This window comes from Rhinolophus sinicus, chromosome 13, assembly GCF_057876585.1.
Source record: "Rhinolophus sinicus isolate RSI-liver-muscle chromosome 13, RSI-T2T, whole genome shotgun sequence".
Lineage (NCBI taxonomy): Eukaryota > Metazoa > Chordata > Mammalia > Chiroptera > Rhinolophidae > Rhinolophus > Rhinolophus sinicus.
The window spans coordinates 1458222-1482078 of NC_142513.1; the positions used below are offsets into that span (position 1 = coordinate 1458222).

Below are 23857 nucleotides of genomic sequence, written 5' to 3' on the forward strand. Positions count from 1 at the left end.
TTTGTTTTGCCTGTTTTTCCCAGTTTTCCAGTTTTAGATTCTGCTGCCAGAGACTCAGCTCTGGTTCTGCCGAGGTGTTTATGTAGGAGCCGCTTGTTAGAATCAGTGTCTAAAACCCACCTCACCTCCAAGGGCAGGACGTGCTCGCCGCAGAGCCAGGCCTGCTGTGGCGAGTCCCGGGGCTGCACGCGGAGCACGTGCCTCGTGTGCTCTCGCGGTCTGAGTCACCGCTGCTCTCCCTGGCTGGGGCTACCCCACCTGGGACACAGATGGACCGACCTGTGCTGTGGACGCCGGGGCTTCTGTACGTGCCGATGAGCTAGGGCACCGCAGGGAGAGGCCAGGTAAGGCCCTGGGGTGGATCCTGGGGGGGTCCACACACACCTGTACCCCGTGACCCTGGGTGGGGACTAGATTGCTTAGCCCTGATGTGGCCCCACGCTGACGGAGAAAGGTGGGGTCTCCAGGAGGCCCACACCTCGCCCGTCTGTGAGTGTTCGGGGTGGCCTGGGTGGACCGCAGCTCCTGAGGGGCCCCACTCAGGCTCAGCCCCCGAAATTCACAGCCGCAGTTTCTCAGGTGCCATCAATAGCCCGTTGTTGGTGTAATAGGAGTTGGTGTCGACTTTTCACATTAATTGTAACGAGTCTGATGGAGCCGCAGCAATGTGGGGTTTATTGACAGGTTACACTGGGAAACCCAGCTTTCATTATGGTGCCTGGTGGTTGGTGTCCCAGGGCTGCTGCAACTGAGCACCACAGAGGCACTTAGACAGCTGGTATGTATCCTCTGTCAGTGCTGGAGGCCAAAGTCCAAGGTGTCTCAGGGTCACGTCCCTCCAGGGCCCGCCCCCAGCTTCTGCTGGTTTGCCGGCGTCTTGGACGGTCTTCGGCTTGTGGAAGCATCGTCCTTTCACCTTCATGAGGTGCTGTCTCTGTGCACGTATGTCTGTGTGCCTGTATCGCTCCTTTTTATAGGATGCCAGTCGTATTGGATCAGGGTCCAACCAGTGACCTCTGTTAACTTGACCTCTGTACAGACCCTCTTTCCAAATAAGGTCCCATGGTGGTTCTGGGGGTTGAGACTCCCACACATATTTTGGGGTGGGGGCACAATGCAACCCTAACACCTGTGATGGTGGATGATGAAAGAAACTAAATCCGAATACTTAGAGCCGGACAGGAAGTCCTGGAAGCACGATTTGCAGTCTTCTCTCGGCGTGATTTATTCATGAGGTCATGCTTGTACTTTCTAAGCATGACTAATGCCTTGTTCTCACTGCGTCCTTGGCTTCAGATAAGTCAGGTCAGCCAGGAAAGAGCACTTGTACTTGGATTTCTGCAGGTGTCATTGATTTAATTTCAGCCTCTCTGCATGTCCCCCTGGGTCCAGTGACCTGCCGAGGACAGTCGCAGCCAAGGCCCAGCTTGGACGCTGACAGAAGCCTGCGCAGGCTCGAGGTACAGGTTTGTCGGTTGTTTTCCCTCATGAGACCCTTGGTGCTGTTTACTGTCCCTCCACAGCGTGTCACTGGTCGTCCTGAGTCTGATTTGGATACTGACAGGGGCTTGGAGGTGGAGGGCAGTGATACCAGTCCAGCTGTTGGGGACAGGCCAGGAACACGACAGGGACATCTGCTCTCACCACCTCTGTCCCCCTCGTGCTGCGGGTCCAGTTGGGCACAAACATGAGAAAAAGGCAGAAGGTTTGGGAGGAAGGAGGTGAAGGAAGAATTCCCAGGTGGCACAGCCGTGCACACAGAAGATCTGAAAGAATCTACAGACATGTCACTGAAACTGAGGTGTGACTTTCATAAGGTCGCAGATCAGGGTCCCTAGTCAATTGTAACTGGATCGTCCGCCACAAACAGCTAGAAAGTGAAAGCTGATCGCTAACCCTACCCCCACATCGTCGGACTAGCTAGGGACACGTGTAATGACAGGTAAGATCCTTACACAGAAATTAAAGAAACTAGAAGACTAAGTGGAGAAATATGCATGGAGTGGACTCGGTGTTGTGGCGACAGCATTCTGCCCAAATGACCCTGTCTGTTCCAACGTGAACCCCAGCAGGATTTTCATAGAAATTGACCATCTAATTCCCAAAGTTCATGTGAACTGCAGGGTACCTGGAATAGCCCAGGCCACCTAGAACAGAACTGGGGTCCACATGCCCAACTTTCCAGACATGCTGCATGAATCAGGCCCGTGCGGTGTGACACGAGGCCACACGTGACCGGTGAATAAAGTGCAGAGTCCAGAACTGGATCCATAGGTGTGTCACCAGGTTTTGACAGGGACACCAGCAATGAAGAAAGGGTTGCGTGTGCGGCCGGGGGCCCTCTGGGTGGTGGACCCGGCCTTCCATCCACACAGATGCATTTGAGATGGATCGTCGGCCTGAATGGAAGCTACAACCAGAAAGTTTCTAGGAGGAAACTTCGGAGATGTTCATGACCTTGGAGTGAGTAGGGGTTTCTAAGGACAAAGAAGGCACAAACCATAAAGAAAAGAATCGGTAAATTGGACTTTCAAATGACAAGCAGGCTCATTAGAAGAAAACCCTCATCAAAGTGCAAGAGCAAGCCACAGACTCGGAGAGACGATGGGCAATTTGTACCCCTGACCAAGGACTCGTGTCCAGAGTAGGGAAAGAAAGCCACAACTCAGTAGTAAAAAGGCAGCTTGTTAAAAATCTGCACACACGAATGGGCACTTGGTGAGAGCTCCAGGTGGCCAGTGAGCAGAAATGGGCTCCTGGGTATTGGCCACCAGAGAAACGCAAATTAACAGCACGTGGGCCCACCACACGCCCAGCATGTTGCTTCAGATTAAAAGGTCGACAGTGTCAAGTGGAGGTGACATGGGGCCACCGGGACTCTCGTGCGTGGCCAGATGGTGTGTAACATGGCGTAGCCACGCAGGCAAACCTCACGCTCTTGCACAGTCACAGTGCACTTGCCCTGGGCCACCCCTGCAGTCCACTCGGGGGGAGACTTTTGTCTACAAAGAGACTGTCCGAGGATGTCCACGGGGGCCTGTTCATTGGTGGAGTAAAGTGGAACCAACCCATGTGTGCCCACAGCGCGTGCACACAGGCCACTGTGTGTGTATTCAGCTGACCACCTCCAGGAGTGAAAAGGCCGGGACCACTGGTGCATTTGTGTAGACGGCTGTCCAAACAGCTACGCCGAAAGAAGCTCACACATGTCCCACAACCTCTGGTTCCATCGCAGGAAGCTCAAGAACAGACACAGCTCGAGTGGTGGTGGCAGGCAGAGCGAGGCTGCCCATGGTGGGGAGGCTGGCAGGAGGGCCACCAGGGCGGTGGGCACACCTGTGCACAGATGGGAAGGTTAGGCCAACAGGTAAGATCTGAGCACTTGAATGCATGTGAAGTGCACCTCAACAAGTGTGCCCCCAGCATGGGGGACTCTAGAGTGAGACCCCCCAGGGTGTGACCTCTGATTCACCTGGGCAGGTAACCCGGCCCCCGCCTCAGTGATCAGGTGCCAGTGCAGGAGGCGGGACTGTTGGGAAGGCGTTCTACACAGGTGACAACTTGTGATCTGTTATTACTACAAAGCTCGTGATTGTCCAGTCACTAGTTACCTGGTGAATGAACTCGTTTTTCCTTCTCTCACACTGTGATCTCCAGATGTATGTTTTATCTATCAAAGTAGGTTCCCCTAGCCTCCCCCCAGCCCTGCCCCAGGTCCCTGGCCGGTGCGAAGCCCAGACCCTGCCCACCTGAGCTGTGGCTGCAAGGCACACGTCTGGTGTCATGTCCCGTCTGTCTAAGCAACTTTGGGGACTCACTTGAGGCCCTTTGATCCTCAGTGCCTCGCACGCAGCCAGCACGCAGCCAGCACGCAGCCAGGGTGTGCTCTCATGAAAGAGGTTATACAGGTGGAAAGACCCAGCCCACAGGCAGCCTTTCCAAGCCCACCGACCCCAGTGCCCGGAGCACTGGCTGCACCTGGGACCCGCTCACCCAAGGGGACATACCCTGTTTCCTTAAGAGACTTGCTGGGGAGACAAGTCACACTTATAGTTCCAAATGGACCTACGTCGCTTGTTGAGCCTGCTTTGCGAGGCTCTGAGTTCTAACTGCCAGAGTTTCTACCTTTTTTTTAGAAGAATTGGCATGCACACATTTGTTTCTTTCTAAACTTATTCTGCAAGTGCCAATGCGTGTATTTGTAGCATGCAGGGCGCCTTGCCAGGGGCCAGAGGGCGTGGGAGGGCGCAGTCCCCAGACGGCTTGGGCTGGAAGTACCAGGAGCCCCCTGGAGGCTGCGGTGGCTGGAGGGGCCGCAGGAGGCCCTCGTCTGGGCACAGGTGGTGATGGGCGCATCCCCGGAGGGACATGGGAGCAACTTCCTGTGCTTGTCTGGAATGAAAAGCCCAGTGAGATGCCGGCACGTGCCGTCAGAATGGCCCAGACGCAGAGGGTGGGGACACGGGAGCTCCGGACAGGCTGTCTGTCGGACACCCAGCCCTTGGCAGTGAAACGCGCAGCACCGCACCCACACCCACACCCTCATCCTCGCCGCCGCTGCGCTGCTGGGTCCTCAGGAGAAGCAAAGGCACGTGCAGGAGTGTTCATGGCAGCTTTGTTTGAAATGGCGAAGAAACGGAGAAACCCGGGTCGTCTGTGGGCAGGGGAGGGGTGAGCTGTGGCCTCACGATGCTGGTGAGAAGAGACGCGGCCCCACCGCGAGTCCGGGGCGAGCCTGGCCCGCCAGCGCCACCGCGCGGATGGAGGCATCGTGCAGTGCCGGGTCGTCGCGTGGTCCGCCAGCCCAGCGAGGCTGCCTGGGGTCGGGGCGGGAGGCCTCTGGGTGCTGGACCGCGCGTTGGCCTTGATTGTGGCGATGGTTTCACAGGGGTGTGCAAATGTCAGAACTTTTCAAATAGTGCACTGTAAATTGTGCAATTTATTGTACATCAAAAATATCTCAATAAAGATGCAAAAATAAGTGAATAAGAATTAAAAAACAAAGCTGTGTTAGTGCAGAGCCAGGCTTGGGCGGGATGTGCCAGGAGGAAGGCTCAGGCGGGGGTGGCAGTGGGGCAGGAGGGACGTGGCCACAGTCCTGGCGCTGGAGCAGGGCTGAGGTGGGGTGAGGGGGAGGCCACAGCACGGGATGGAAGGGCGGTGCCTGGGCTGCAAGGGACGGCCAAGGAGTCCCAGTGTGTCCTGGGAGTGACAGCCTGGCCGCACAGGGTGGGACAGCGTTAATCAGGCTGGGGACAAGGGGTACCAGAGAAGTGGGAGGGAACCCCGGGCAGTGGCTGCAGGGGGAAGCCAGGGCCCCTGCAGGTTCGGGCTGGAATCAGCACCTGGGTGAGGAGCCAGTGAGAAGTGAGGCTGGGCGTGCAGGGCGAGCAGAAGAGGGAGAAAGGGGTGCAGGCAGGGGTGCAGGCGCTCATAGAGAGGAGTTTACGTGTTGGAGGCTCGTGGGATGGCAGCTCCTCTGCCTGGGGGACCCCCTGGCTGCTCCTCGAGGGCCTGGCTGGCACAGGCCGAGTGAGGAGTGTTGGTGGTGTTGGGGCGCCTGACCCGATTTGCCTGCAGACCAGCGCTGAGCCTCTCGGAGGCCTTGGGGCAGTGGTGACAAGACTGTCACTTGTGGATTCAACCAGGCCTGCAGCTCCAGTTCAGCCCAAGAACTGGCTTCTGGGAATTTGGGGAGGACGGAAGACCCCCGACATTGCAGACCACACCCTGGAAAGAGAACCTGTCCACGCCCCCACCCCCCACCCTGGCAGTCCCTCCTGCTCTTCCCAGGGCGGGTTCAGCTGGGGCCCCACCAGGGACGGAGGGGCGGGGCTACTCCTGGCGGTGGGGGAGGGGGGAAGAGGGAGGTGTGGGTGGCAGGTCTGGGGGCCCAGGAGGTGCCTGGGTAGGAGGCGACATCACCAGACAGGCCCCTCATTCAGGCACCAGCAGCTGGGGTGCGCCCCCTCAAGCTCCTACAGGGTGTGTACTTGCTGGGTTCCAGGCAAGACTGGCCCAGGACCCCCTGTCCCCGCAGGGCCCAGGCAGGGCTCACACCCTCCTCTGGGCCTCAGTTATGGCATCTTCAGAATGGGGACAGTAGCAGCAGCCCCCCCACCCCTGGGCGGCTGAGAGGTGCATGGAAGAGCCCCAGCTGCAGCCTCCGGGCCGAGCCCCTCCTGGACCTGTCAGGGCTGCTGACTCACTGCCAGGGTCCTGGGTCCTGTGGGCAGGTGCACGGTCTCTGGGGCGCTCTTGGGGACCCTCTCCCCAGTGTTTAGGGGTCCGTGGGGGGGTGCCCAGCCCAGGTGAGACTGCTGAAGGCCACAGCCATGGAGGAGGAGGAAATAGGCTGGAGAGGGGACGTCCACCCAAGGCCACCGCCTAGTAGCCCCCTCACGTGGCGACTGCTGCTGCTCCCGGGGGCATTCACGTGGCAGCGAGGGCCACAGGACCTGGGCTCACCTGGAGGGCCGGGAGGAGAGCTGGCTCAATGTGGGTGGGGTCCGGGCTGGCCTGAGCAAACAGTTCGGGGTGGCGAGGGCCCACCGTTGTGTGGAGGGTGGGGTGGGATGGGGGAGGGCAGGGAAGGCCCAGGGCACAGAAGTTGGGGCAGGTGGGGTGCATGGGGGGGCACTACACAGGACACATGAGAAGTGGGGCATGGGGAGGGGCCGGGAGTGTGCAGGTGGGGTGCTCAGGTGGACGCCACTGTTTGGAGCTAACCAGCTCTTCCTGCTGAGGGGGAAGGGGGGTAAGAACCGCACCGGCCCCCCCAGACACAGCCTGGGCCTGCTCTGCCTGGGGGGTGCAGAGAACCATGGACCTGCCCAGTTGGTCGTGGATCGCTGCCCAGCAGCTCATCGCCCCTCCGGAGCCTTATCCCCAGCCTAGAGGCCTGCAGTCTCCCCAGAGAGCCCCGGCCCAGGTTTCCTCCTTGGTGGTGGTGGGGAGGTGGGGAGGTGGGGAGCGATTGGGGTGGTGGCATTAAAATCTCTTGAGTTTTCAATGTTGACAGTTATGGTCGATGGAAAAATGCTCCCCCCTCCCCCCCGAAATTAGCAGGTCCTAATACCTAGAGCCCGTGACTGTGACCTTATTTGGGAAAAGTGTCTCTGGATGGGATAAAATTACAGGTCTCAAGATGAGACCATTGGTCTGACCTGGGTGTGCCCTAAATCTAGTGAAAAGTGGCGTTAGGAGAAGCAGATTAGAGAAGCCACATGAAGACAGAGGCAGAGGTGGGTGGCGGCCACAAGCCCAGGCCTGGGGCCCCCAGGAGCTGGAAGAGGCGGGAAGGACTCTCCCCTGGGGCCCCCAGATGGAGCCTGGCCCTGCCCACACCTGGATTTCAGTCCAGTCTTAGACTTCTGGCCTCCAGCTCTGGGAGAGAATAAATCCGCCATCCAGTGTGGTCCTTTGTTACAGCAGCCCCAGGACACTCACACAGCAGTTAGTTCAGTGTTTCAGGTGAGCTGTGCAGGTCAAACCAAGGCTGAAGCCGGCCGGCTTGGGTCCCTGGCGCTCGACCCTCTAAAGGGCAGCTCAGGTCATGACTGCCATGGGAACCCCTCTGCCCGCCCACATTTCTATCCTGTGGCTTTCTCTCTGACATAGCCCCTCCCTCGGCGACCTTGGCTGAGGAGCAGGGCTTCACGTGGCTGGTCACACCACAGGTGGCAGCGTTGGGGGTGGGGTGCACACACAGAAGGAGCCCCACTCTCCTGCCCGGCCCTCCCAGCAGGCCCAGCTGACCTGTGCCCAACAACTGCTCCTGACCACTGGCCTCAGTTTCCATGGCAACCATCCCAGAAATTGAAAAGAAGAAAAAGGCAGGGGGGTAGGAAGCATAGGCTACTCCTGGCTCCAGGTGCAGCGAGCTAACCCTCCCTGCCGCTTCACTGGGCCAGCGTGCTTCTGGACTTTTTCTTTAACTCCCCTCCTTGCATCTCCCCCAGTTCCTTCATGGGGACTGAGCCTCCTGCTGTTCCTCCCTCCGGGTGACCAGTGGTCAGGAGCCGGGCCAGGCCCTATAGATGCTGGGAACACAGCGGGGACAGCTGGGGAGGTTACTGCCCTGCCAAGAGGTGGAGATAAAGCAAAGGAAATACTCGAGTTAAAACACATACAGTAGTACCTCGTGCAGGGTATTATGTGGGGTCTCAGCTCCCGCTCCCCACATAAGAACGCAGGACATGGTGAGGCCAAAAAGGAACACCCACGGAGCTATAGATAGGGGAGTCATACCACTATATTCTCGCTGGCGGCTGGGCTGGAGACACAGGAAGCAGGAGCCACACTGTCCACAACCCGCACTCCACCGTGCTAACTGCAATCCGCACTTGCCAGCCCAGCCACCATCTTCTTGCTAGCCCCCATTTTTCTGCTAGCATAGCCACGGCAGTTACATTAGTGGCCAATGGCTCACTGGTTACAGCTGACGGCCAACTAGCCACAGCTGATGGCTATCCAATCACAGCTGATGGCCATTTACTACCTGAGCCAGCACCTGTCTATGTGAGGCCGAGAGCCTGGAAACTGCACTGCTGGCTCTGTCCCCACACCTCGGTTTTTGAACATCTCCAATGACAAACATTTCGGTTTACAAACACCGTAAACCCGGAAGTAAATGCTTCAGTTTTTGCACACGCCTCGGAAGCGAACATGTCACGTGGCTTCCGCTGAGTGCAAGATCCTGAGGCCTAGCTGTTTGCTGTTTTCAAACGTTTCAGAACTCCAACGGTCTTCCGGAACGGATTACGTTAAAAAATCGAGGTACCACCGTATCAAGTTGCTTTAAGGAACCAGAGACAGCGAGGGGAGGGCCCTGGGCGGGAAGGCTTCACCCACGGAGGTTCAGCACTTTGCCACGGCCGCCACCCACACGGAGTCCTGGGAAGGCTGCCGGGCTCCCTGCCTGGGAGCCTCCCAGCGGGAAAGTGCTGGAAGAAGTCAGATCCTTGTCGCCGGAGCTCAGTGGGGTCCGACCTCACGCCTCCCCGTCCCCACGCTCATCTTTGAGGTAAATTTCCAAGCAGACAGTTTATTCCTAAACAGGCAGAAGTCCCTGTGGGCATTTTCCGAAACCACACAGGAGCGGGGCCCACGGCTGGAGGGTCAGCACCGCGGACAGCGTCCTAAGCCAGCCCTGAGCCCTACCGAGCCTGCGCGGGGTGGGTGGCTGGGGGTCGTCTCTGCCTGTGGGGGTGGTGGGCGTTTGGGGGGGTGTGATGGAGCACCTGGGTTGGGGGAGGGTGGAGGGAGAAGCTCCTGAAGTCTGCCCGCGTGTGTGACTCCCTCCACCTGGCCACACCTCACTCCCCCCTCCCTTCCGCGGGCACCCGGGGCCTATGCTCCCTGTCGAGCTTGAGGACCTTTCTTTGGTGAGGCCTAATGTTGTCTGGATGACTCAGTGCTTATGAAGTGCCCCCAAAATGCCCCCTCATTCTGATCCAACCCCCGAGGGCTGAGTCAGGGTGAGGGTACTGCCTCCCAGGCCTCCAGGGGCTGCTGGCTGGGCAGCTGGTGCAGCAGGGGGGAGTGTGGGGGTGATTTTCAGGCATTGCTGTCTCTGGAAGTCTCTGGGCCTGGGTCCCGCTTATGGAGAGGGCTGGTAGGACCACTCACTCTGCTCCCCACCCATGGACCCAGGGACCAACTGAGGCCCCTTCCCTCCCACGAGGCTGCTTAAAACCGCAGGTGGGGGGGTGGTCAAGAGAGACCAGCATTTGTGCCCTGCACTGCGCCTGGGTCTGAGGTGCCACAGGACTGTGCACAGAGATATCCGGCCCTGGGCGTTGTGGGCCGGGGCCAGGCCAGTGGGCCAGCATCCCTGCTCACAGGAAGGGGCCTCAGGCAGGTGCTGGAGGCTTGGTCTCCACCTGTGACTCCTCAGGGCTGTGGTGAGGGCTGCGAGTCGTGGGTGTCAGAGCGTGTCTCACAATCTCACCGGGAGACACTGTCCAGCCATCCAGTGCTGCAGACTCCTGACAGCTGAGCACCCCCCAACCCCGCCAATGGCCTCTCTAGTCAGGGACCTCTTCCACACCGGAGTCCTGCCTCCATCAGCATCCCCCCAGCCTGGCTGTGGGCTGTCGGGTCGGGTGGGGCAGCATCCTGGTGGGCAGGTGGGGGAGGGGTGTGTGCACTTGGGAGAGCCGGGCTCCTAGGGTCTGGGATGAGAGGGATGGGTGCTGGGGACAGCTGCCGGGGGCGTCCACTCTCCGGGGGCAGTGCCCGCTCTGCGTTTATCAGTTAAAATCAGCTTCAGAGAAGTTTATTTCTCTCTTAAGTAAAAACAGCTCCTAAGTGGACCTTTGGGGGGGGGTGGTGCCCATGCATCAGCGTAGCCACCAACATTGTCATTGGAGGGCGCAGCCCTTGTGGCCCTAGCATGTCACTGCATCCTGGGGGTGGGGTGGGGTGTGTGGCTCATGCACCTGGGCAGTGCCTGTCCCCTGGCACGCCTGTCCCAGAGTCCCCCCAGCCAGTGGGGCTAGGCCTCCTTGCCCGGCAGCGTGGGCTGCCACCACTGGGGGAGCAGCCTGGCCCCAGGGGCTCTGCCGGTGCACACCTGTGAACTGACCGCTCTGAATGCCCCCCCCTCCACCACCACCACCCTCGAATCCATGGTCTGCTGTCCCACTTACAGGTGAGGGGCTGAGACTTCTGTCTAGTGAAATGACCTAAGAGAAGGTCCCTGGGAGTCAGGGAGGGGCTTCCCGGCTGGACTTGGGGGTTATTTTGGCCAGGTCCCTACCTCTGGGATAACCAGCCCTCTGCTGTGGAGTTGGGGTGTCTTTAAGCAGACTGTCCCTCTCCACCCCAGGGCCTGGTCCTGGGGCCACATTACAAGGAATGTGTGCCCCCACCACTGGGCTGCCTGTCACAGGCCCACAGCAGTTGCCTAATTGTGAAAGTAATTAGTGGCTTGGCACCCGCAACATTAGCAAGTGGCTAATTGTGCCTGTAATTACCAGCTGCATGTAATGAGGCTGAGTGACTTTTTGTTGTGCAAGTCATTGTGGATGCAAATGTGTGCCCAAGTAAAAGGGGGGTGCGTGAGTGCAGGGGCGGAGAGGAGAGTCGGGAAGCAGCTCTGGGTCTGAGCCTGCACTTCCTAGTGGGGTGACTGGGCGGCCACTCAGCCTTCCTGAACTTTGTCTCCCCGAGCAGGGCAGAGCCTCTGCGGGTCCAGCTGGTCTGGCTCCTGTGTGGCTTTATGACCAGGAAGGTGTGGGGCAGCGCCTTGGCTCCTCCAGCTCTGATTCAGGCCAAAGGGCAAAGGCAGCTGGGCCACGTGACCAGGCTAGGTCAATCAGAGCTGGTGGTGTGGACCGAGCCGGCTCCTCTTTGGGTTCTCAGCCTGGGGGGCTGTGACTTGGTGGGGGTTGTGTTCCCACCAGATGGAAGAGCCCCCTTGGGGGGAGGAGGCCAGGGCATGGAGGGAATTGGGGGGCGTGAGAATTCTAACTTTGGACCAGGCCTCCTACATCTTAGGAAGGCATACCTGTCAGGTGGGAGGGGAACGGACCTCATTTAACAATTTGTTAGCATGAGTGGGGACGCCTGAGAACACTGCGACACTGAGACACACGGCATGTGAGCCTTTCTTTGCACACTTTCCCTGGGCCTCACAGGTGTGAGGGCTGGGCGGGGCTTTGCTCATGTCTGTGCTCCCAGAGCCCAAACAGAGCCTGGGACAAAGCAGGTGCTCGAGACCTGTGTGCTGAGTGGACGGGTCCCCCGTTGACACCACACCCCCACGTTCACCCATCCCCTATCCCGGAGCGCCACCAGCTTCCTGGACACGTGGGGACACACAAGCCAGGTGGAGGCCGACTCTTTAAAAGGGGACTTTATTTACTCCTCTGAGCGGTGTGCCAGTGCTTGCCTCTGCTCCAGGACACACGGCTCAGCAACGCTGCTCTCAGCGTGGAACCAAGACCACCCGGCACGAAAAACACATTGAAAACATCGACGCGCTTCCCTTTTTCTCCCTTTTTTTTTTTTTTGGTACAAAATGATACAAACAACAATACAAAATAGTTGTGCTGTTGACGATTTTACAAAACACGTCGGAACATTTGTCTGCGTGATGCTCAGAGACGCAGTGTGAACACATCTTACTCTGGTGTCTTTCCCCGAAACAACCACAGTCATGCGGGCTGCTGCACGTTTTGTCCATTTTCAAAAAGAAACATGCAAAAACAAAACAAACCGAAACAAAAACAAAAAGGTCAGGATGGAAAAAGGAGAGAAAGGAAAAGCAGAACGCGTTCCGATGATACAGAAAGGCGTCTCCCCGCTGGGCCCGCTGCTCGGAGCGGCCCCCTGGACCCCGCGCTGCTGTGAATGACAGGACGCGCTGGGGACAGATTTTGTCGTGGTTTTTTTGGTGTTATTCCTTTCAGCATTGACCAAGATTGAGACTCCTCTCCCCCAGCTTTTTACCCTGGAGAGAACAGAGCTGCATCTCAAGGGACCATGTGGCAGCTGGTGCTCACCTGGGGAAACTGAGGCATCTGGCTCTGGCGAGTGGACGTTACCCTGACACTTGGGGGGGCTCGCACGTTGCATGTGCTGAAGGACACGAAGAGAAGGCCTGGTTGGCCAGGTGGGGGGTGCTGAGGCCAGGACACACGGCGGCCCTCAGCAGGGGGAGCCACCGACCACGGCCAGGGCGTCCCGACACCACCTGACAGCACAGGACTTTCCTGTTCACAGAAAATCCCCTAAAGGAACTGAACTATGCCCTGGCATTTCGCCTGGACCAAATCTGAGCCTCCAGCGGCTGGCCCCTGCTCACAGACACGTCCTATCTACACGCTAATAAGAGAGACGTTTGGCACTGACTGTACGTTTAGCTCATGCTAACTCGTTGGCCTTGGAACAGAGTTCCGGGGTAGATCTGGCAGGGTGTGGGAACCCCATCTTTCTCTGGCCCCCAGGGGTTTTCTGGGGTGGGAGTGAGAGGGAGCAGCTGTCCAGCTGTTTGGAAGTACAGATGGGCATGAGAAGGCCCCCAGCAACGTCCCCCCAGCGGGCTGCTGCAGCCTCAGCCTGCACTATTCAGGCAAAATGCACTGGGGACCTGGCAGTGACGAGAGGCAAGGGGAGAGGGGAGAGGAGCCAGAGGGAGGCACGTGGTCGGGACGCCCATGTCCTCACTCCCCAGTGGAGCAAGGCAGAGGGGCAGCACAGGGGTCGCTAAGGGGTCGTCTGCCTGGTGTTCAGGGTGCTGCATCCTGGGCTGGGCTGGGTTGGGCAGAGCCCCGGGCCTGGGGGCCCCAAGGAGGCCTCGGGATTTCAGAGAGAGGCGTCCACAGCTGCCTCGGCTCCCGAGCTGTAGTCACACCTACAACTTAGGCTGGAGGGTGAGCTTTCCTCAAACAAACAAAAGCAACATCCCAGCTCACCTCCCACCAGCCCTGACCCCACCAGTGAGCCCTAGAGCAGCCTCTCCCCTGACTGGGGGGCACGTCTCCTCTACCTGACCCCCATGATTTGCATAGCACAGCTCAGGACTGGGGGTCCCGGACCCCTCCCCTTGGCAGGTCAGCCCCTGATGTGTGAGATGGCTGTCTTCTGCATGGGGGGAGGACATCCAGCATGTGACACAGTGACCTCCTCCTCCGTCCATCTCCCCCTCCGTGGGCAGCCATGGACGGGGGCAGAACGGACAGAGCCCGCTTCAGGCCACAGCGGCAGCGTGTAACCCCAGCTCTGCCCTGGGAGAGTGCACAGAGTTGGTGATGAGTTTGGGTTGGGGAAGAACCCTGACGTCCAGCGGGGACACACCCACACGCATCACACACGCGTGTGCAGTCAAGTTCATCTTTGAGGCCAAAGCTGTTTAGAAAAGAGGATGACAATCGCAACGGGGACAGGCCGTAGGCTGAGGACGCGCTCAAGGACCCAGCACCCGCACCACCACCGAGCTCCCCAGGTGCCTCCCTGACCCCAGGAGCCGCTGTGGGCAGGGTTCCAGGGCGGGCGAGGCTGGCCAGTTTGTCTTTTGTCAGTGCTGGGACTCCATTCCCCTTGGGGGGCTCCGATACCAAGTCCTGCCGGGCCAGTGGCACCCTTCACCCTTCCTCAGGAGCCGGAGAGTGGTCCAGCCCGGTGCAGGGATCCCACTGCGAGGGTGCCTGCCTCCCGCTGGCCCGAGGCGCCTTCACACCAGGGAGGGAGGCACCAGGTGCAAAGGCAGCAGGAGTCTCCCCACGGGGTCCCCGGGACACAGCCTCCACCGTCCCATGGAACAGACTCCCCTGGCCTCTCACTTGAGTCAGACTGCCCATCGAAAGGGCAGTGACAGCTCTGAGAGTGGAAAGCTGCTTGGTGCTGACGTGAGTCCAAAGGAAAGGAGACGGGCGGCTGTCTCCAGCTGGTGCGTCCAGAAGCATCTGTGGGGCCGATGGTCAGCAAGGCCGATCTCTCCGGCCACTCGTAGCAGATCGCCACTGTCCACGTTGGTTCACAGCATGGGAAAACCGGTCCAGCAGGGCTGGGCAGGGAGCGAGGCTGCCCAAGGCGCCCCCTGGAACAGGAAGGAGGCTCAGCCGGCCCTGCAGTGTGCATAGCTCCCGGGCGGCCGGCGGCATTGGGAGCGGTCAGGGGCGAGGACTGACACTGTTCGCTGTGCCTCTGGCAGGGTCTGGTCTACAGGGTGGAGGGCTCAGGCCAAGGTTTGGTGGAACACTTGCTGGTTTGGGCTGTGGCTTCTTGGACCAAAGGCAGTCGGGGGGGATCTGTGTGGTGTCAGGGTGACAGTCGGGCCTGGGGGGAGACCTGGGGGTTGACTGGGGGGGCCAGGCGGACAGCCAAGGTCAGAGATGGGAGCATCAGGGATGGTCCCTGGGAACCCCACTTGCCCCAGCTAGTTACAGCATCTGGGAGTCAGGGCGGCCCAAAATCCTGGGAAAGCCACCCCCCTACAGCCATGACGTTGGTTGTGGGCGTGGCTGGCTCCAGGGGACACCCTGCTGCTAGAGCCAAGGCTGGGCCTCCCCACCTCCCACTGGACTCGGGAACCCCCAAGGGGCCCAGGAGACCCGCCCCACCGTGTATAGCGCAGCACAAAAGTGCAGAGGGCTGTTGCAATTTGGACCCCAAACTATTTTTTCTTTGTAAATTTTGTCCAGCGAATCACCCTCTTTTCTACTTAATAAAAGACCAAAAAAGAAGAAAAAAAAAAGATCCTCCCCATTCCTTAATTGTCGCCTTCAGAGCTGGGACAAGCTGGGTTGGGGGTGCTTAGGACCAGGGTGGGGGGCCTTGGTCTGTCTGCTTCAGTCACTCCTGAGTTTGAGGGAAACTGATACATGTACCAAAAGGCACTTTCATTTTTTTTTTCTTTTTTTTAAAAACAGTGCTTCTGTTCTAAGAAATTCAAGTTAAGACCGAGTGCCTCTCGCTCTCCTTTAGTGATAAGTCAGCTACCGTGATGGGCGGCGGGTGCGCCGGGGCGAGAAGTGTTCATGCCAGACAGCTGTGTTGGGGGCGGGGGCGGGGAGAGACCCCCAGCGCACCACTAAGTGACACGTCCGCAGGGGCCGGGAAGGCCGGGGCCTCCTGCAGGCCTGCTCCTCCGGCCTCTTTCGGGTGCTGGTCCCACGGTGTCCGGGACGTGAGGCTGGCTAGTCCTCGCCTCCCCCGTACATGTCCGCCAGCTTCTTGAACCGCGGCCCCCAGTCGTTCAGATAGTCGTAGTCCTGGTCCCCAGAGCTGGATGAGTTCAGCGAGCTGACCGAACCCGCCGTGGAGCCGCTGCCTTCGTAGTCGAAGACCAGCAGGGAGTCGTAGGGGGGCGCTGTGGGGTCGTTGTCGGCGGCGCGCAGTCCCTGGGGGCAGGACACGGGTTAGGGTGGAGGGTGTGGGACCTCAGCCCTGGGGGTCTGAAGGAGCAGGAATGGGGAGCCTGGGCAGGCATTGGGGGGCAGGTAGGAAGGCATTTGTGGGGCCTGGCATGCTGTAGGTGCTCAGTCAATGCCCCATGTTTAACCACAGGGCATCTCAGAGAACCGAGCAGGAACTGGTGTGTACGAAAAGGGACCGTGGCAGAGTGCCGGAGGCAGCCGGCCACGGGCAGGAGGCCAGAGGGCTGGGCAGGGGGGCCTCGGTGGACATTCCGACTCCATGGTCACTGCCACACGAGGTGTGAACCTTTGGCGGCCAGAAATCAGAATTCCGAAGGTGTTACGTTAAGTATCCCCACAAACAAAATGCAGCATGTGGCAGGTATGGTGGCACCCGCCCAGGAGCCCGGCCCTTGCCTGAGTGCAGGTCCTGAAGCATCCAGCTCGGCTCTATGGGTGGCCGGTGGGACCCCCGGGAGTAGCCCCGCCAGTGATGGCAGGGACACGCACAGCTCTGAGGCACCGGGTCTGCGCTGGCTCTGGGAGGCCCCCGCCCCCCACAGGGTGGCCCAGGTGTGCAGGGCGGTGGCTGGCTGGCCGGCCCACCTCACTGCCCAGCTCTTAACGATCATTCGGCATTGAATGGTGTGTAGCGTCCGTTTCCACCTTCCTCCCAGAGTTATTCAAAAGTGGGCTTTTAATGGTAGATTGGCGAGGATGTACTTTTTGGGCTTTTAAAAATTTTACTACATTGGAGATAGTAAATATTATCTAAGCCGAGCAGCTTTTGGGCAGTTGTGGAAGCTTCATGTGTTCTGTTTCGGGGAATGTTCTGGGAAGTCTCTGTCATCTCTGCTGACCCCCTCCCTGGCTCTGTTGTTTCAATATGTTCTTTTAGAATTGGATTCCAATGTAGGCAGAGACGTAAGTGTGGCCGCCCCTCTCAGACACAGTCAGGAGGAGCGAGCACATGGGGTAGGGCCAGTCCCCTCACAGGACAGGGTGGGATGCTGAGGGGCTCGGCCCAAGGCCTGGCAGAGGCCACGTCTGAATCTGCCCCTTGCCCCCCGGGGCCCAGCAGTGTTTGTGCACGTTGATAGGGTTCTGCTTTTTTTTTTTTTTTTTTTTTTTTTTAATTTTTTTTTTTTTTGGGGGAAGGGGAACAGGACCTTATTGGGGAACAGTGTGTACTTCCAGGACTTTTTCCAAGTCAAGTTGCCATCCCCTCAATCTTAGTTGTGGAGGGCGCAGCTCAGCTACAGGTCCAGTTGCCTATGTTAGTTGCAGGGGGCACAGCCCACCATCCCTTGCGGGAGTCAAACTGGCAACCTTGTTGTTGAGAGCCCACTGGCACATGTGGGAATCGAACCGGCAGCCTTCGGAGTTAGGAGCACGGAGCTCCAACTGCCTGAGCCACCGGGCCGGCCCCGGATTCTACTTTTAGAAGAGGCCCTGCTCAGGCCCTCACCCCTGCCCGAGCACCCACCTCATTGATGAAGTCGCCAATGTCCCCTGGGTGGGGCACCACAGGCCTGACCGGGTACTGGGGCTCGGCGCCCACAGGCCTCTCATCCACCCGCCGCACGCCGGCCGCCTTGCTTAGCACGTGCTCCATGGCCTCCGGCTGCTGCAGCTGGCTGAGGTCATAGTCCTGGGTGGGGAGGGGTTAAGGGGGAAGGTGGGGGAGTGAGGGGTCAGGGAGGGAGGCACAGGTGGGGACAACAGGCACCCGAGAAACCCACTGTCCTATTCCGTCACCTGGTCTGCCCTTCCCTCAGTGCCCACATCCTTTCCATTCGTCCAAATCCTGCCCATTCGCAAGGCATGTGTGGGGTCTGCGCCCCTGGGCTGCCTTCCCCGCCTGACGGCCCCTCAAGGTGGACCCCTGCCCACACTGCTCAGCTCCCACCACACTCCTCGTCTGTTCCTCGGAACAACCCGGAGCTGGGGCTGCTGTCACCCTGCTTTAGGGGGACACTAGCTTTAGTGAGGTAAGGACTTGTCCCGAGTCCCTTGATGGCCAACGGTGGGCCCAGCATCCAACCAGGCAGCAGCCGCCCAGGGGCACTGCCTCCTGGTCACCTGGCCGCCCCCCCCGGGGCGCACAGGCCAGGCCCTTGGCTGAGGGCAGCCACCGAGGAGGGGTCCTTGTGGGGAGGAAGCCGGTGCAGGCGCCTGGGGACACGGCAGGAGCACCCGAGGGGAAGAGCGTCCCGGGCCCTTCCCTGCCATCCTCAGCGGACGGGGGCCACCTTCACGCTGTGACAAAGGACAAGACGCCTTCCTGTGGAGCCGCCCGGCGTGGTCTCACCTGGTCCTCCTCACCGCCGCCCTCCTCGTCGTACTTGAGGATATTGTCACGCACGTCGTCCTCGGGGTCGATGAGCAGCTGCTTCGTGTGACGCTCCTTCTCTCGCCGCTTCATCCACACGACAAACAGCAGGACCAGGGCTGCGGGGGCAGGGCCGCGTCGTGAGCTGCTGCGTGTGTCCGTGTGGGCACGTTGTGCATGTGTGTGTGCAAGCAGGAGCATGTGTGCATGCACGTGTGTGAGAGTATGCACGCTTCTGCATGTGTGCACGCACGTGTGTGAGTGTATGCACGCTTGTGCATGTGTGCACGCACGTGTGTGAGAGTGTACGCACGCTTGTGCATGTGTGCACGCACGTGTGAGAGTGTACGCACGCTTGTGCATGTGTGCACGCACGTGTGTGAGTGTACGCACGCTTGTGCATTGTGCACGCACGTGTGTGAGTGTATGCACGCTTGTGCATTGTGCACGCACGTGTGTGAGTGTATGCACGCTTGTGCATGTGTGCACGCACGTGTGAGAGTGTACGCACGCTTGTGCATGTGTGCACGCACGTGTGTGAGTGTATGCACGCTTCTGCATGTGTGCACGCACGTGTGTGAGTGTACGCACGCTTGTGCATGTGTGCATGCACGTGTGTGTGCTGTTTGGCATGTGCACACTTGTGCATGGGGACAGCTCATCTGAATGTGCCCGAGTGATGTGTGTATGGCCACGAGGGCCTGTGCCCATTACTTACAACCAGTTCAACGGGGGTTCGGACAGGTCCCCAGCGGGGACATGTGCTGCGGGGCAAGCTGGGCGCTGCCTCCTCCCGCCACCCCGGACGGAGGGCTCACACTGAGACGCCCTCAGCAGCCGCCGTACTCACTCAGCAGGATGACGATGCAGATGAGAATGGCCACGATGGCGCCGGTACCCAGACCAGCAGCTGCCACAGCGCCTACGGCGGTGCAGTCGCCGTTCTCATCGCACGGGCACACCTTGACTTTGATGACAGATGTGTTGGACAGAGGGGGGTTCCCGGAGTCTGTGACGGTGATGGGAACGTCGTACATTCCCGCCTCCAGGTACAGGAGGCGCAAGCTGAGCTGGGCGTAGTCACCTGGCACAAAGTGACAGTAAGTGGCCAGTCCCCCTTCCCAAGCAAGACTTGTGAGGGAAAGGACTAAATTTGATAGCATGGAGATCTAGTGTCTGGTTAACACACACACACACACACACACACACACGTACACACGCGCACACTGCATCTTACCATAAAGTTAAAAGACACTGGCAATTTATGAGAAGAGCAATTCTAACATGTGGGATGAAGAAATGATTTCCTTAATATAGAAAGAGTTTTACCAAATCAATCAGAAAAAATACCTTCCTAAAGAAAAATAGGCAAAGGCATTGACCAGACAGTTCACAGAAGAATCACAAAATGGACAATAAGTATAGGAGAGAATGCCCACAGGTAGTCAAGAGATGCAAATGCAAACACTGATTTTGGCTGAGAAATTGGAACAATGCTTTTGGAAACAGTAACACCCAGTATTGGTGAAGCCTTGGGGAACCGCCAGCTCCTGTACGTCAGGAAGCTGGGAATCGGCGGAACCTTTCTAGACGCATCCTCGCAGAGCTGGCGAAACTTCAGAACTTGGGTGCCCTTTTGTACAAGCCCATGTCTAGGAAGGTACCCTCAAGAAATGTATTGGCCGGCCAGTCCCATCAAGGTGTCTGCGGCTGTGCTGGCTACACCAGCAAGACCTGGGTAGTGACCTCCTCAGGGGCTGGCTGGGTGGGGCCAGCGTCCTCAGCCTCCCCGGGGGCTCGGGCAGGGACAGGGCTCTCGTGGGACTGGACCCCATCTCTGCTGCCCACTCTTCTCAGGCGGCGGGCCCCTGGGGGGCTGGACCCCAGACTCTGTCCAATCGTCCTGGGGCCGGGGGCGGCTCACCGTTTAAGCGGGTGATTGTCCAATTCTTGCGCACGGCGGCCGGGACAAAGGGCAGCTCGAAGACGTAGGGGCCGACATTGGGGTCCATGTCGGCGTCGGCCGCGGTGATGTTGATGGCGGTCAGGCTGGGCTTCTCGCACACCTGCGCCTCCTTGGGCAGCAGTTCAGGGGCGTTGTCATTGATGTCGATGAGATAGATCTGCAGGGTCCCAGTGCCACTGGCTGGGGGGACCCCTGAGGGACAGACACGGGGTGACCCACGGCTCACTCCTGAGGCTCCACGACCACAGCCCCTGGGACAGCCCCACAGCCTCAACCGCAGCCCCAAACCTGTGCCACCACCGGCTGGAGGCCACGCACACTCAACTGCACATGGCCCACAGCGGTGTGTGCACACAGCACTCACGCCGCCGCCATGCAAAGCTGCAGGAGACGGTGCCCTGAGCTCAGAGCCACAGTCGGGACCCTGTGCCCCTCTGGGAGCCTGAGGGGGTCGTGGGGCAAAGCCCAGGCCTGTCCTCAGGGTAGTCCTGGCCCCCCGAGCGGGCTCCAGGGGCCACATGCCCTGCGCTCAGATGCTTATGACCAAAACGGATGATTAGAGGAATTGTGTGTCTGCTAGGAAGACAGGAGGAGGCTCTCAGGACGGGTTTGGGACAGAGGGCCTCCCCGCCCCGCAGACAGGGGCTCTGCTTAGCCCCAGAACTCCTCAGGGGCCGTCCCCACTCCCCAAGACCCCCACACCCAAGCCATGCTGGTGCCGTGGACATGTGCGGGGCGGCCAGGCCTGGAGGGCGGTGGCAGCAGTATGTGACTGTGGCTCTGGCTCCTGATAGCGGCTCCTGACCCCCACACTCACAGCTGCGTTTTTTGGCTGAGGAATGTGAACGTATCCTACAGTGTGTCTCTTTACTCTCCTAGTAAACACATCCAAACACATGTAAGGACACGCGGCTTGGTGCTGCCTTTGGGAACTGCTTTGATAAGCAGATGACAGCGCGCGATGGGCAGCAGTGCAGACGGAGTCTGTTAATCCCGTGGGGCCTGCATCCCATGTGGGGTATCTTCCACGGGCCCCCCGCTCCAGCACAGATTCACTTCAAGTCACTTTCTAATCTAATCTCAGTGGTTGAGCTCCTGAAGGACGGGATATGGAGGAAAGACCATCATCACGGGCTCTCTGCAGGGACCTCGTGGACCCCTGGGTCAGGGAGGCAGGAAGAAGGCTGGTGGGGTGGTTGCCAGGTCCCAGCTTTCACTTGCTATGGAACGAGCCTCGCGAATTTGAGTGGCACAACTGTTGCCAGAACCCACCAGGCACGTCCTGCCTTGGGGCCTTTGCACGTGCTGTTTCCTGACTCTGAGACTCCCCCTCGCGCCCCGTCTTCCCCTGGCTTGTCTCTCCTGGTCCCGCAGGTCTTGGCCCCACAGTCAGCTCCTCGGAGCCAAGAGCTCAGCTGCAGGCCCTGCTCACTCCCTCCCATCCCCCTGCTTTGTTTTCTTCCAGCCTTCTCCCTCCCTGAAATGATCTGGTCGACTTGTTTGTCACCTGTCTCCCTGCGGCAGAGACTGCCAAGTTGGCTCTCAATAGCCATTTTCCCTTTCTTCCTTAAAAGGACCGGAGCTCCCAAATTTATCTGGGATCATTACTGCCTGACCAAGGGACTACATTTCTCAGCATCCCTTGCAGCGAGATACGGCTTCGTGACTAAGTTCTGAGTCATGACTGGCCTTCGTGAGCTGTGAGTGAAGTCCTCAGAAGGGCAGGGGGTGCCCTTGCTCTCCCCGCTCCTCCGTTTGCCAGAAGATGATTGTGATGGCTGGAGCGCCAGCAGTCATTCTGGACCATGCTGCCGCTCGCCAAGGACACGGGAGTGGCCAGCATGGGCCTGGTGTCTCAAGCCTGACCCGGGGCTGCCTGCCTCCAGCCTTCTTTTATGTGTGAGAAAACGAACCTTGATCGTGTTGACATTATTATACTATCATTTGTATAGTACATAGTAGCGGCTGACTCTGGTTCTAGTGGGTACACTGGCCTCCCGAGTGTCAGCCGTGTGAGGGAGGGGGCTTTCATCTGTCCTCTTCACTGATGAATGTGCTGGCAGAGTAGGGCTCAGGGGTAAGAGCACCAGTAATGGCGCTGACTGGAGCCAGGCCCCGTTCCCAGCATCCTCAGCAAGGGCTGCTTGGCTCAGATGCGCCTCAGTTTACAGGGGGGGAAGCTGAGAAGCTGTTCAGGCCGTGCTGTTCAGCCAGGACAGGGCTGGGACCAACCTCGGCCGGACTGCTGCCGTCCTGGCTGCCCCTGCCACCCACAAGTGAGTGGCCATGCGAATGACCGGATGGGTACGAGAAAGCCAGGAAGTCAGACAGACTTTGAACGAATGCAGGCAGGGCAATTGCCAGGGGCACTGAAGGATGCCGGCTCAGCACAGGGCACCTGGCACCGTGCCGCCCCACCCTACCCTGCTCTCTGGGTGCTGGCCGGCCTCCCTCAGCCTCCCTGACACAGAGCCCACGGCACACGTGACCCCTGAGTCACCCGGAGTGGGGCGTACCATTGTCAGCTGCCAGGAAGGTGGCCTCATAGACGTTGTTTTTGACGTAGAGGGACTCGCGGTCGAGGATGGCTGCCGTGGTGACCTGACCATTGGTGGCATTGATGTGCAGCCAGTTTGCCGGGTCCGACAGCTTTGAGTATCTGCGGGGGGAGCAGGTGGGAGGTGAGGTGAGGGACTGGGGGAGGACGCAGCTGCCGGAGCCCCCAGCCCTGTCGGCCACACTCCAGGGCACCTCCCTCCTGAGGCACCAGCCTAGGTGCCGAGTTCAGCAGGGGGCTTGCCCTCTGGCCCTGTGCGGTGTCTTCCCACAGTGGGACGGCGACAACAGTGGCTCATGGTCACCGAGGTGGAGGGGTTACGTGCCCTCACAAGGACCCCAGGGGGCAGATGCTCTCATCGTCCCCATTCACAGATGGGGAAACTGAGGAACAGAGAGAGAAGTGATTTGCAAAGTCGTACAGCTAGTGGAGTGAGGTCTGTAGCAGGACCCAGCCTCATACCAGACATCGCTGCGTCTTGAAGACTCTCCCACCTGCTCGTGTGCAAATCAGGACAATGCCCATGGTTGGCTGAGCGCCTGTGGCATTGAGACCACTGCCTGTGTCAGGCAGGCGGGCGACCCCGGCTGTGCCAGGACTGGGTCTGATTGTTCCCGCCTGGAAAGACACTGCAGGTGGGGTCCAGCCTGAGCCCCCACTGGGACTTTCTGGTTTCCTCTTTCTGCCTGGAAAGCAGGGGACTCACGTGTGGGGAGCCCTTCTGAGGGCCCAAGGGCAGCCCACCTCACGGCCTGCTGCATGAAGCGGTCGGGGTCCACTGCTGAAAACGTGGTCAGCACGGTGCCGGTGGGCACACCCTCCTCCAGGCGTATCAGCTTGTGGTTCGAGGGGAAGTAGGGGGCCTCGTTGACGTCCATGACCGAGACGGTCACCCCCGCCGTGGACTGGAAGGACATTTGGATCCCGCTGGCCAGGGGCGCCTGGTTGGACACCATCACGGTCAGCATGAACGCTCTGTTCAGCTCATAATCGACAGCCTGGAGTGGGAGAGACCGGGGCTGAGCTGTGCGGGTACCCAGGGGCCCGAAGGAGGGGGCGCCCGCGGGGCCGGACGACGGCGTACATACTAGCCCAAGACCAAAGCCAAGCGACTGCAGCTGACCATAACACACTGAATG

The 23857-nt window shown here is 59.4% G+C and overlaps 1 protein-coding gene across 2 annotated transcripts in view; it reads right to left on the bottom strand.

The window, feature by feature from the left end:
• Positions 1-15350: 15350 nt before the first annotated feature.
• CDH4 (cadherin 4) overlaps positions 15351-23857 on the bottom strand; it is a 394225-nt gene continuing 385718 nt past the window's right edge. For both annotated transcript variants that reach the window (XM_074317411.2, XM_074317410.2), the window contains exons 10-16: positions 23463-23716; positions 22678-22820; positions 20120-20353; positions 19046-19279; positions 18175-18314; positions 17350-17514; positions 15351-15848 (exon numbers count right to left, since the gene is read on the bottom strand). In XM_074317411.2, the coding sequence (XP_074173512.2) occupies positions 15645-15848; positions 17350-17514; positions 18175-18314; positions 19046-19279; positions 20120-20353; positions 22678-22820; positions 23463-23716 (1374 nt within the window). In that variant the 3' untranslated portion in view covers positions 15351-15644. The remainder of the gene's footprint in view (positions 15849-17349; positions 17515-18174; positions 18315-19045; positions 19280-20119; positions 20354-22677; positions 22821-23462; positions 23717-23857) is intronic.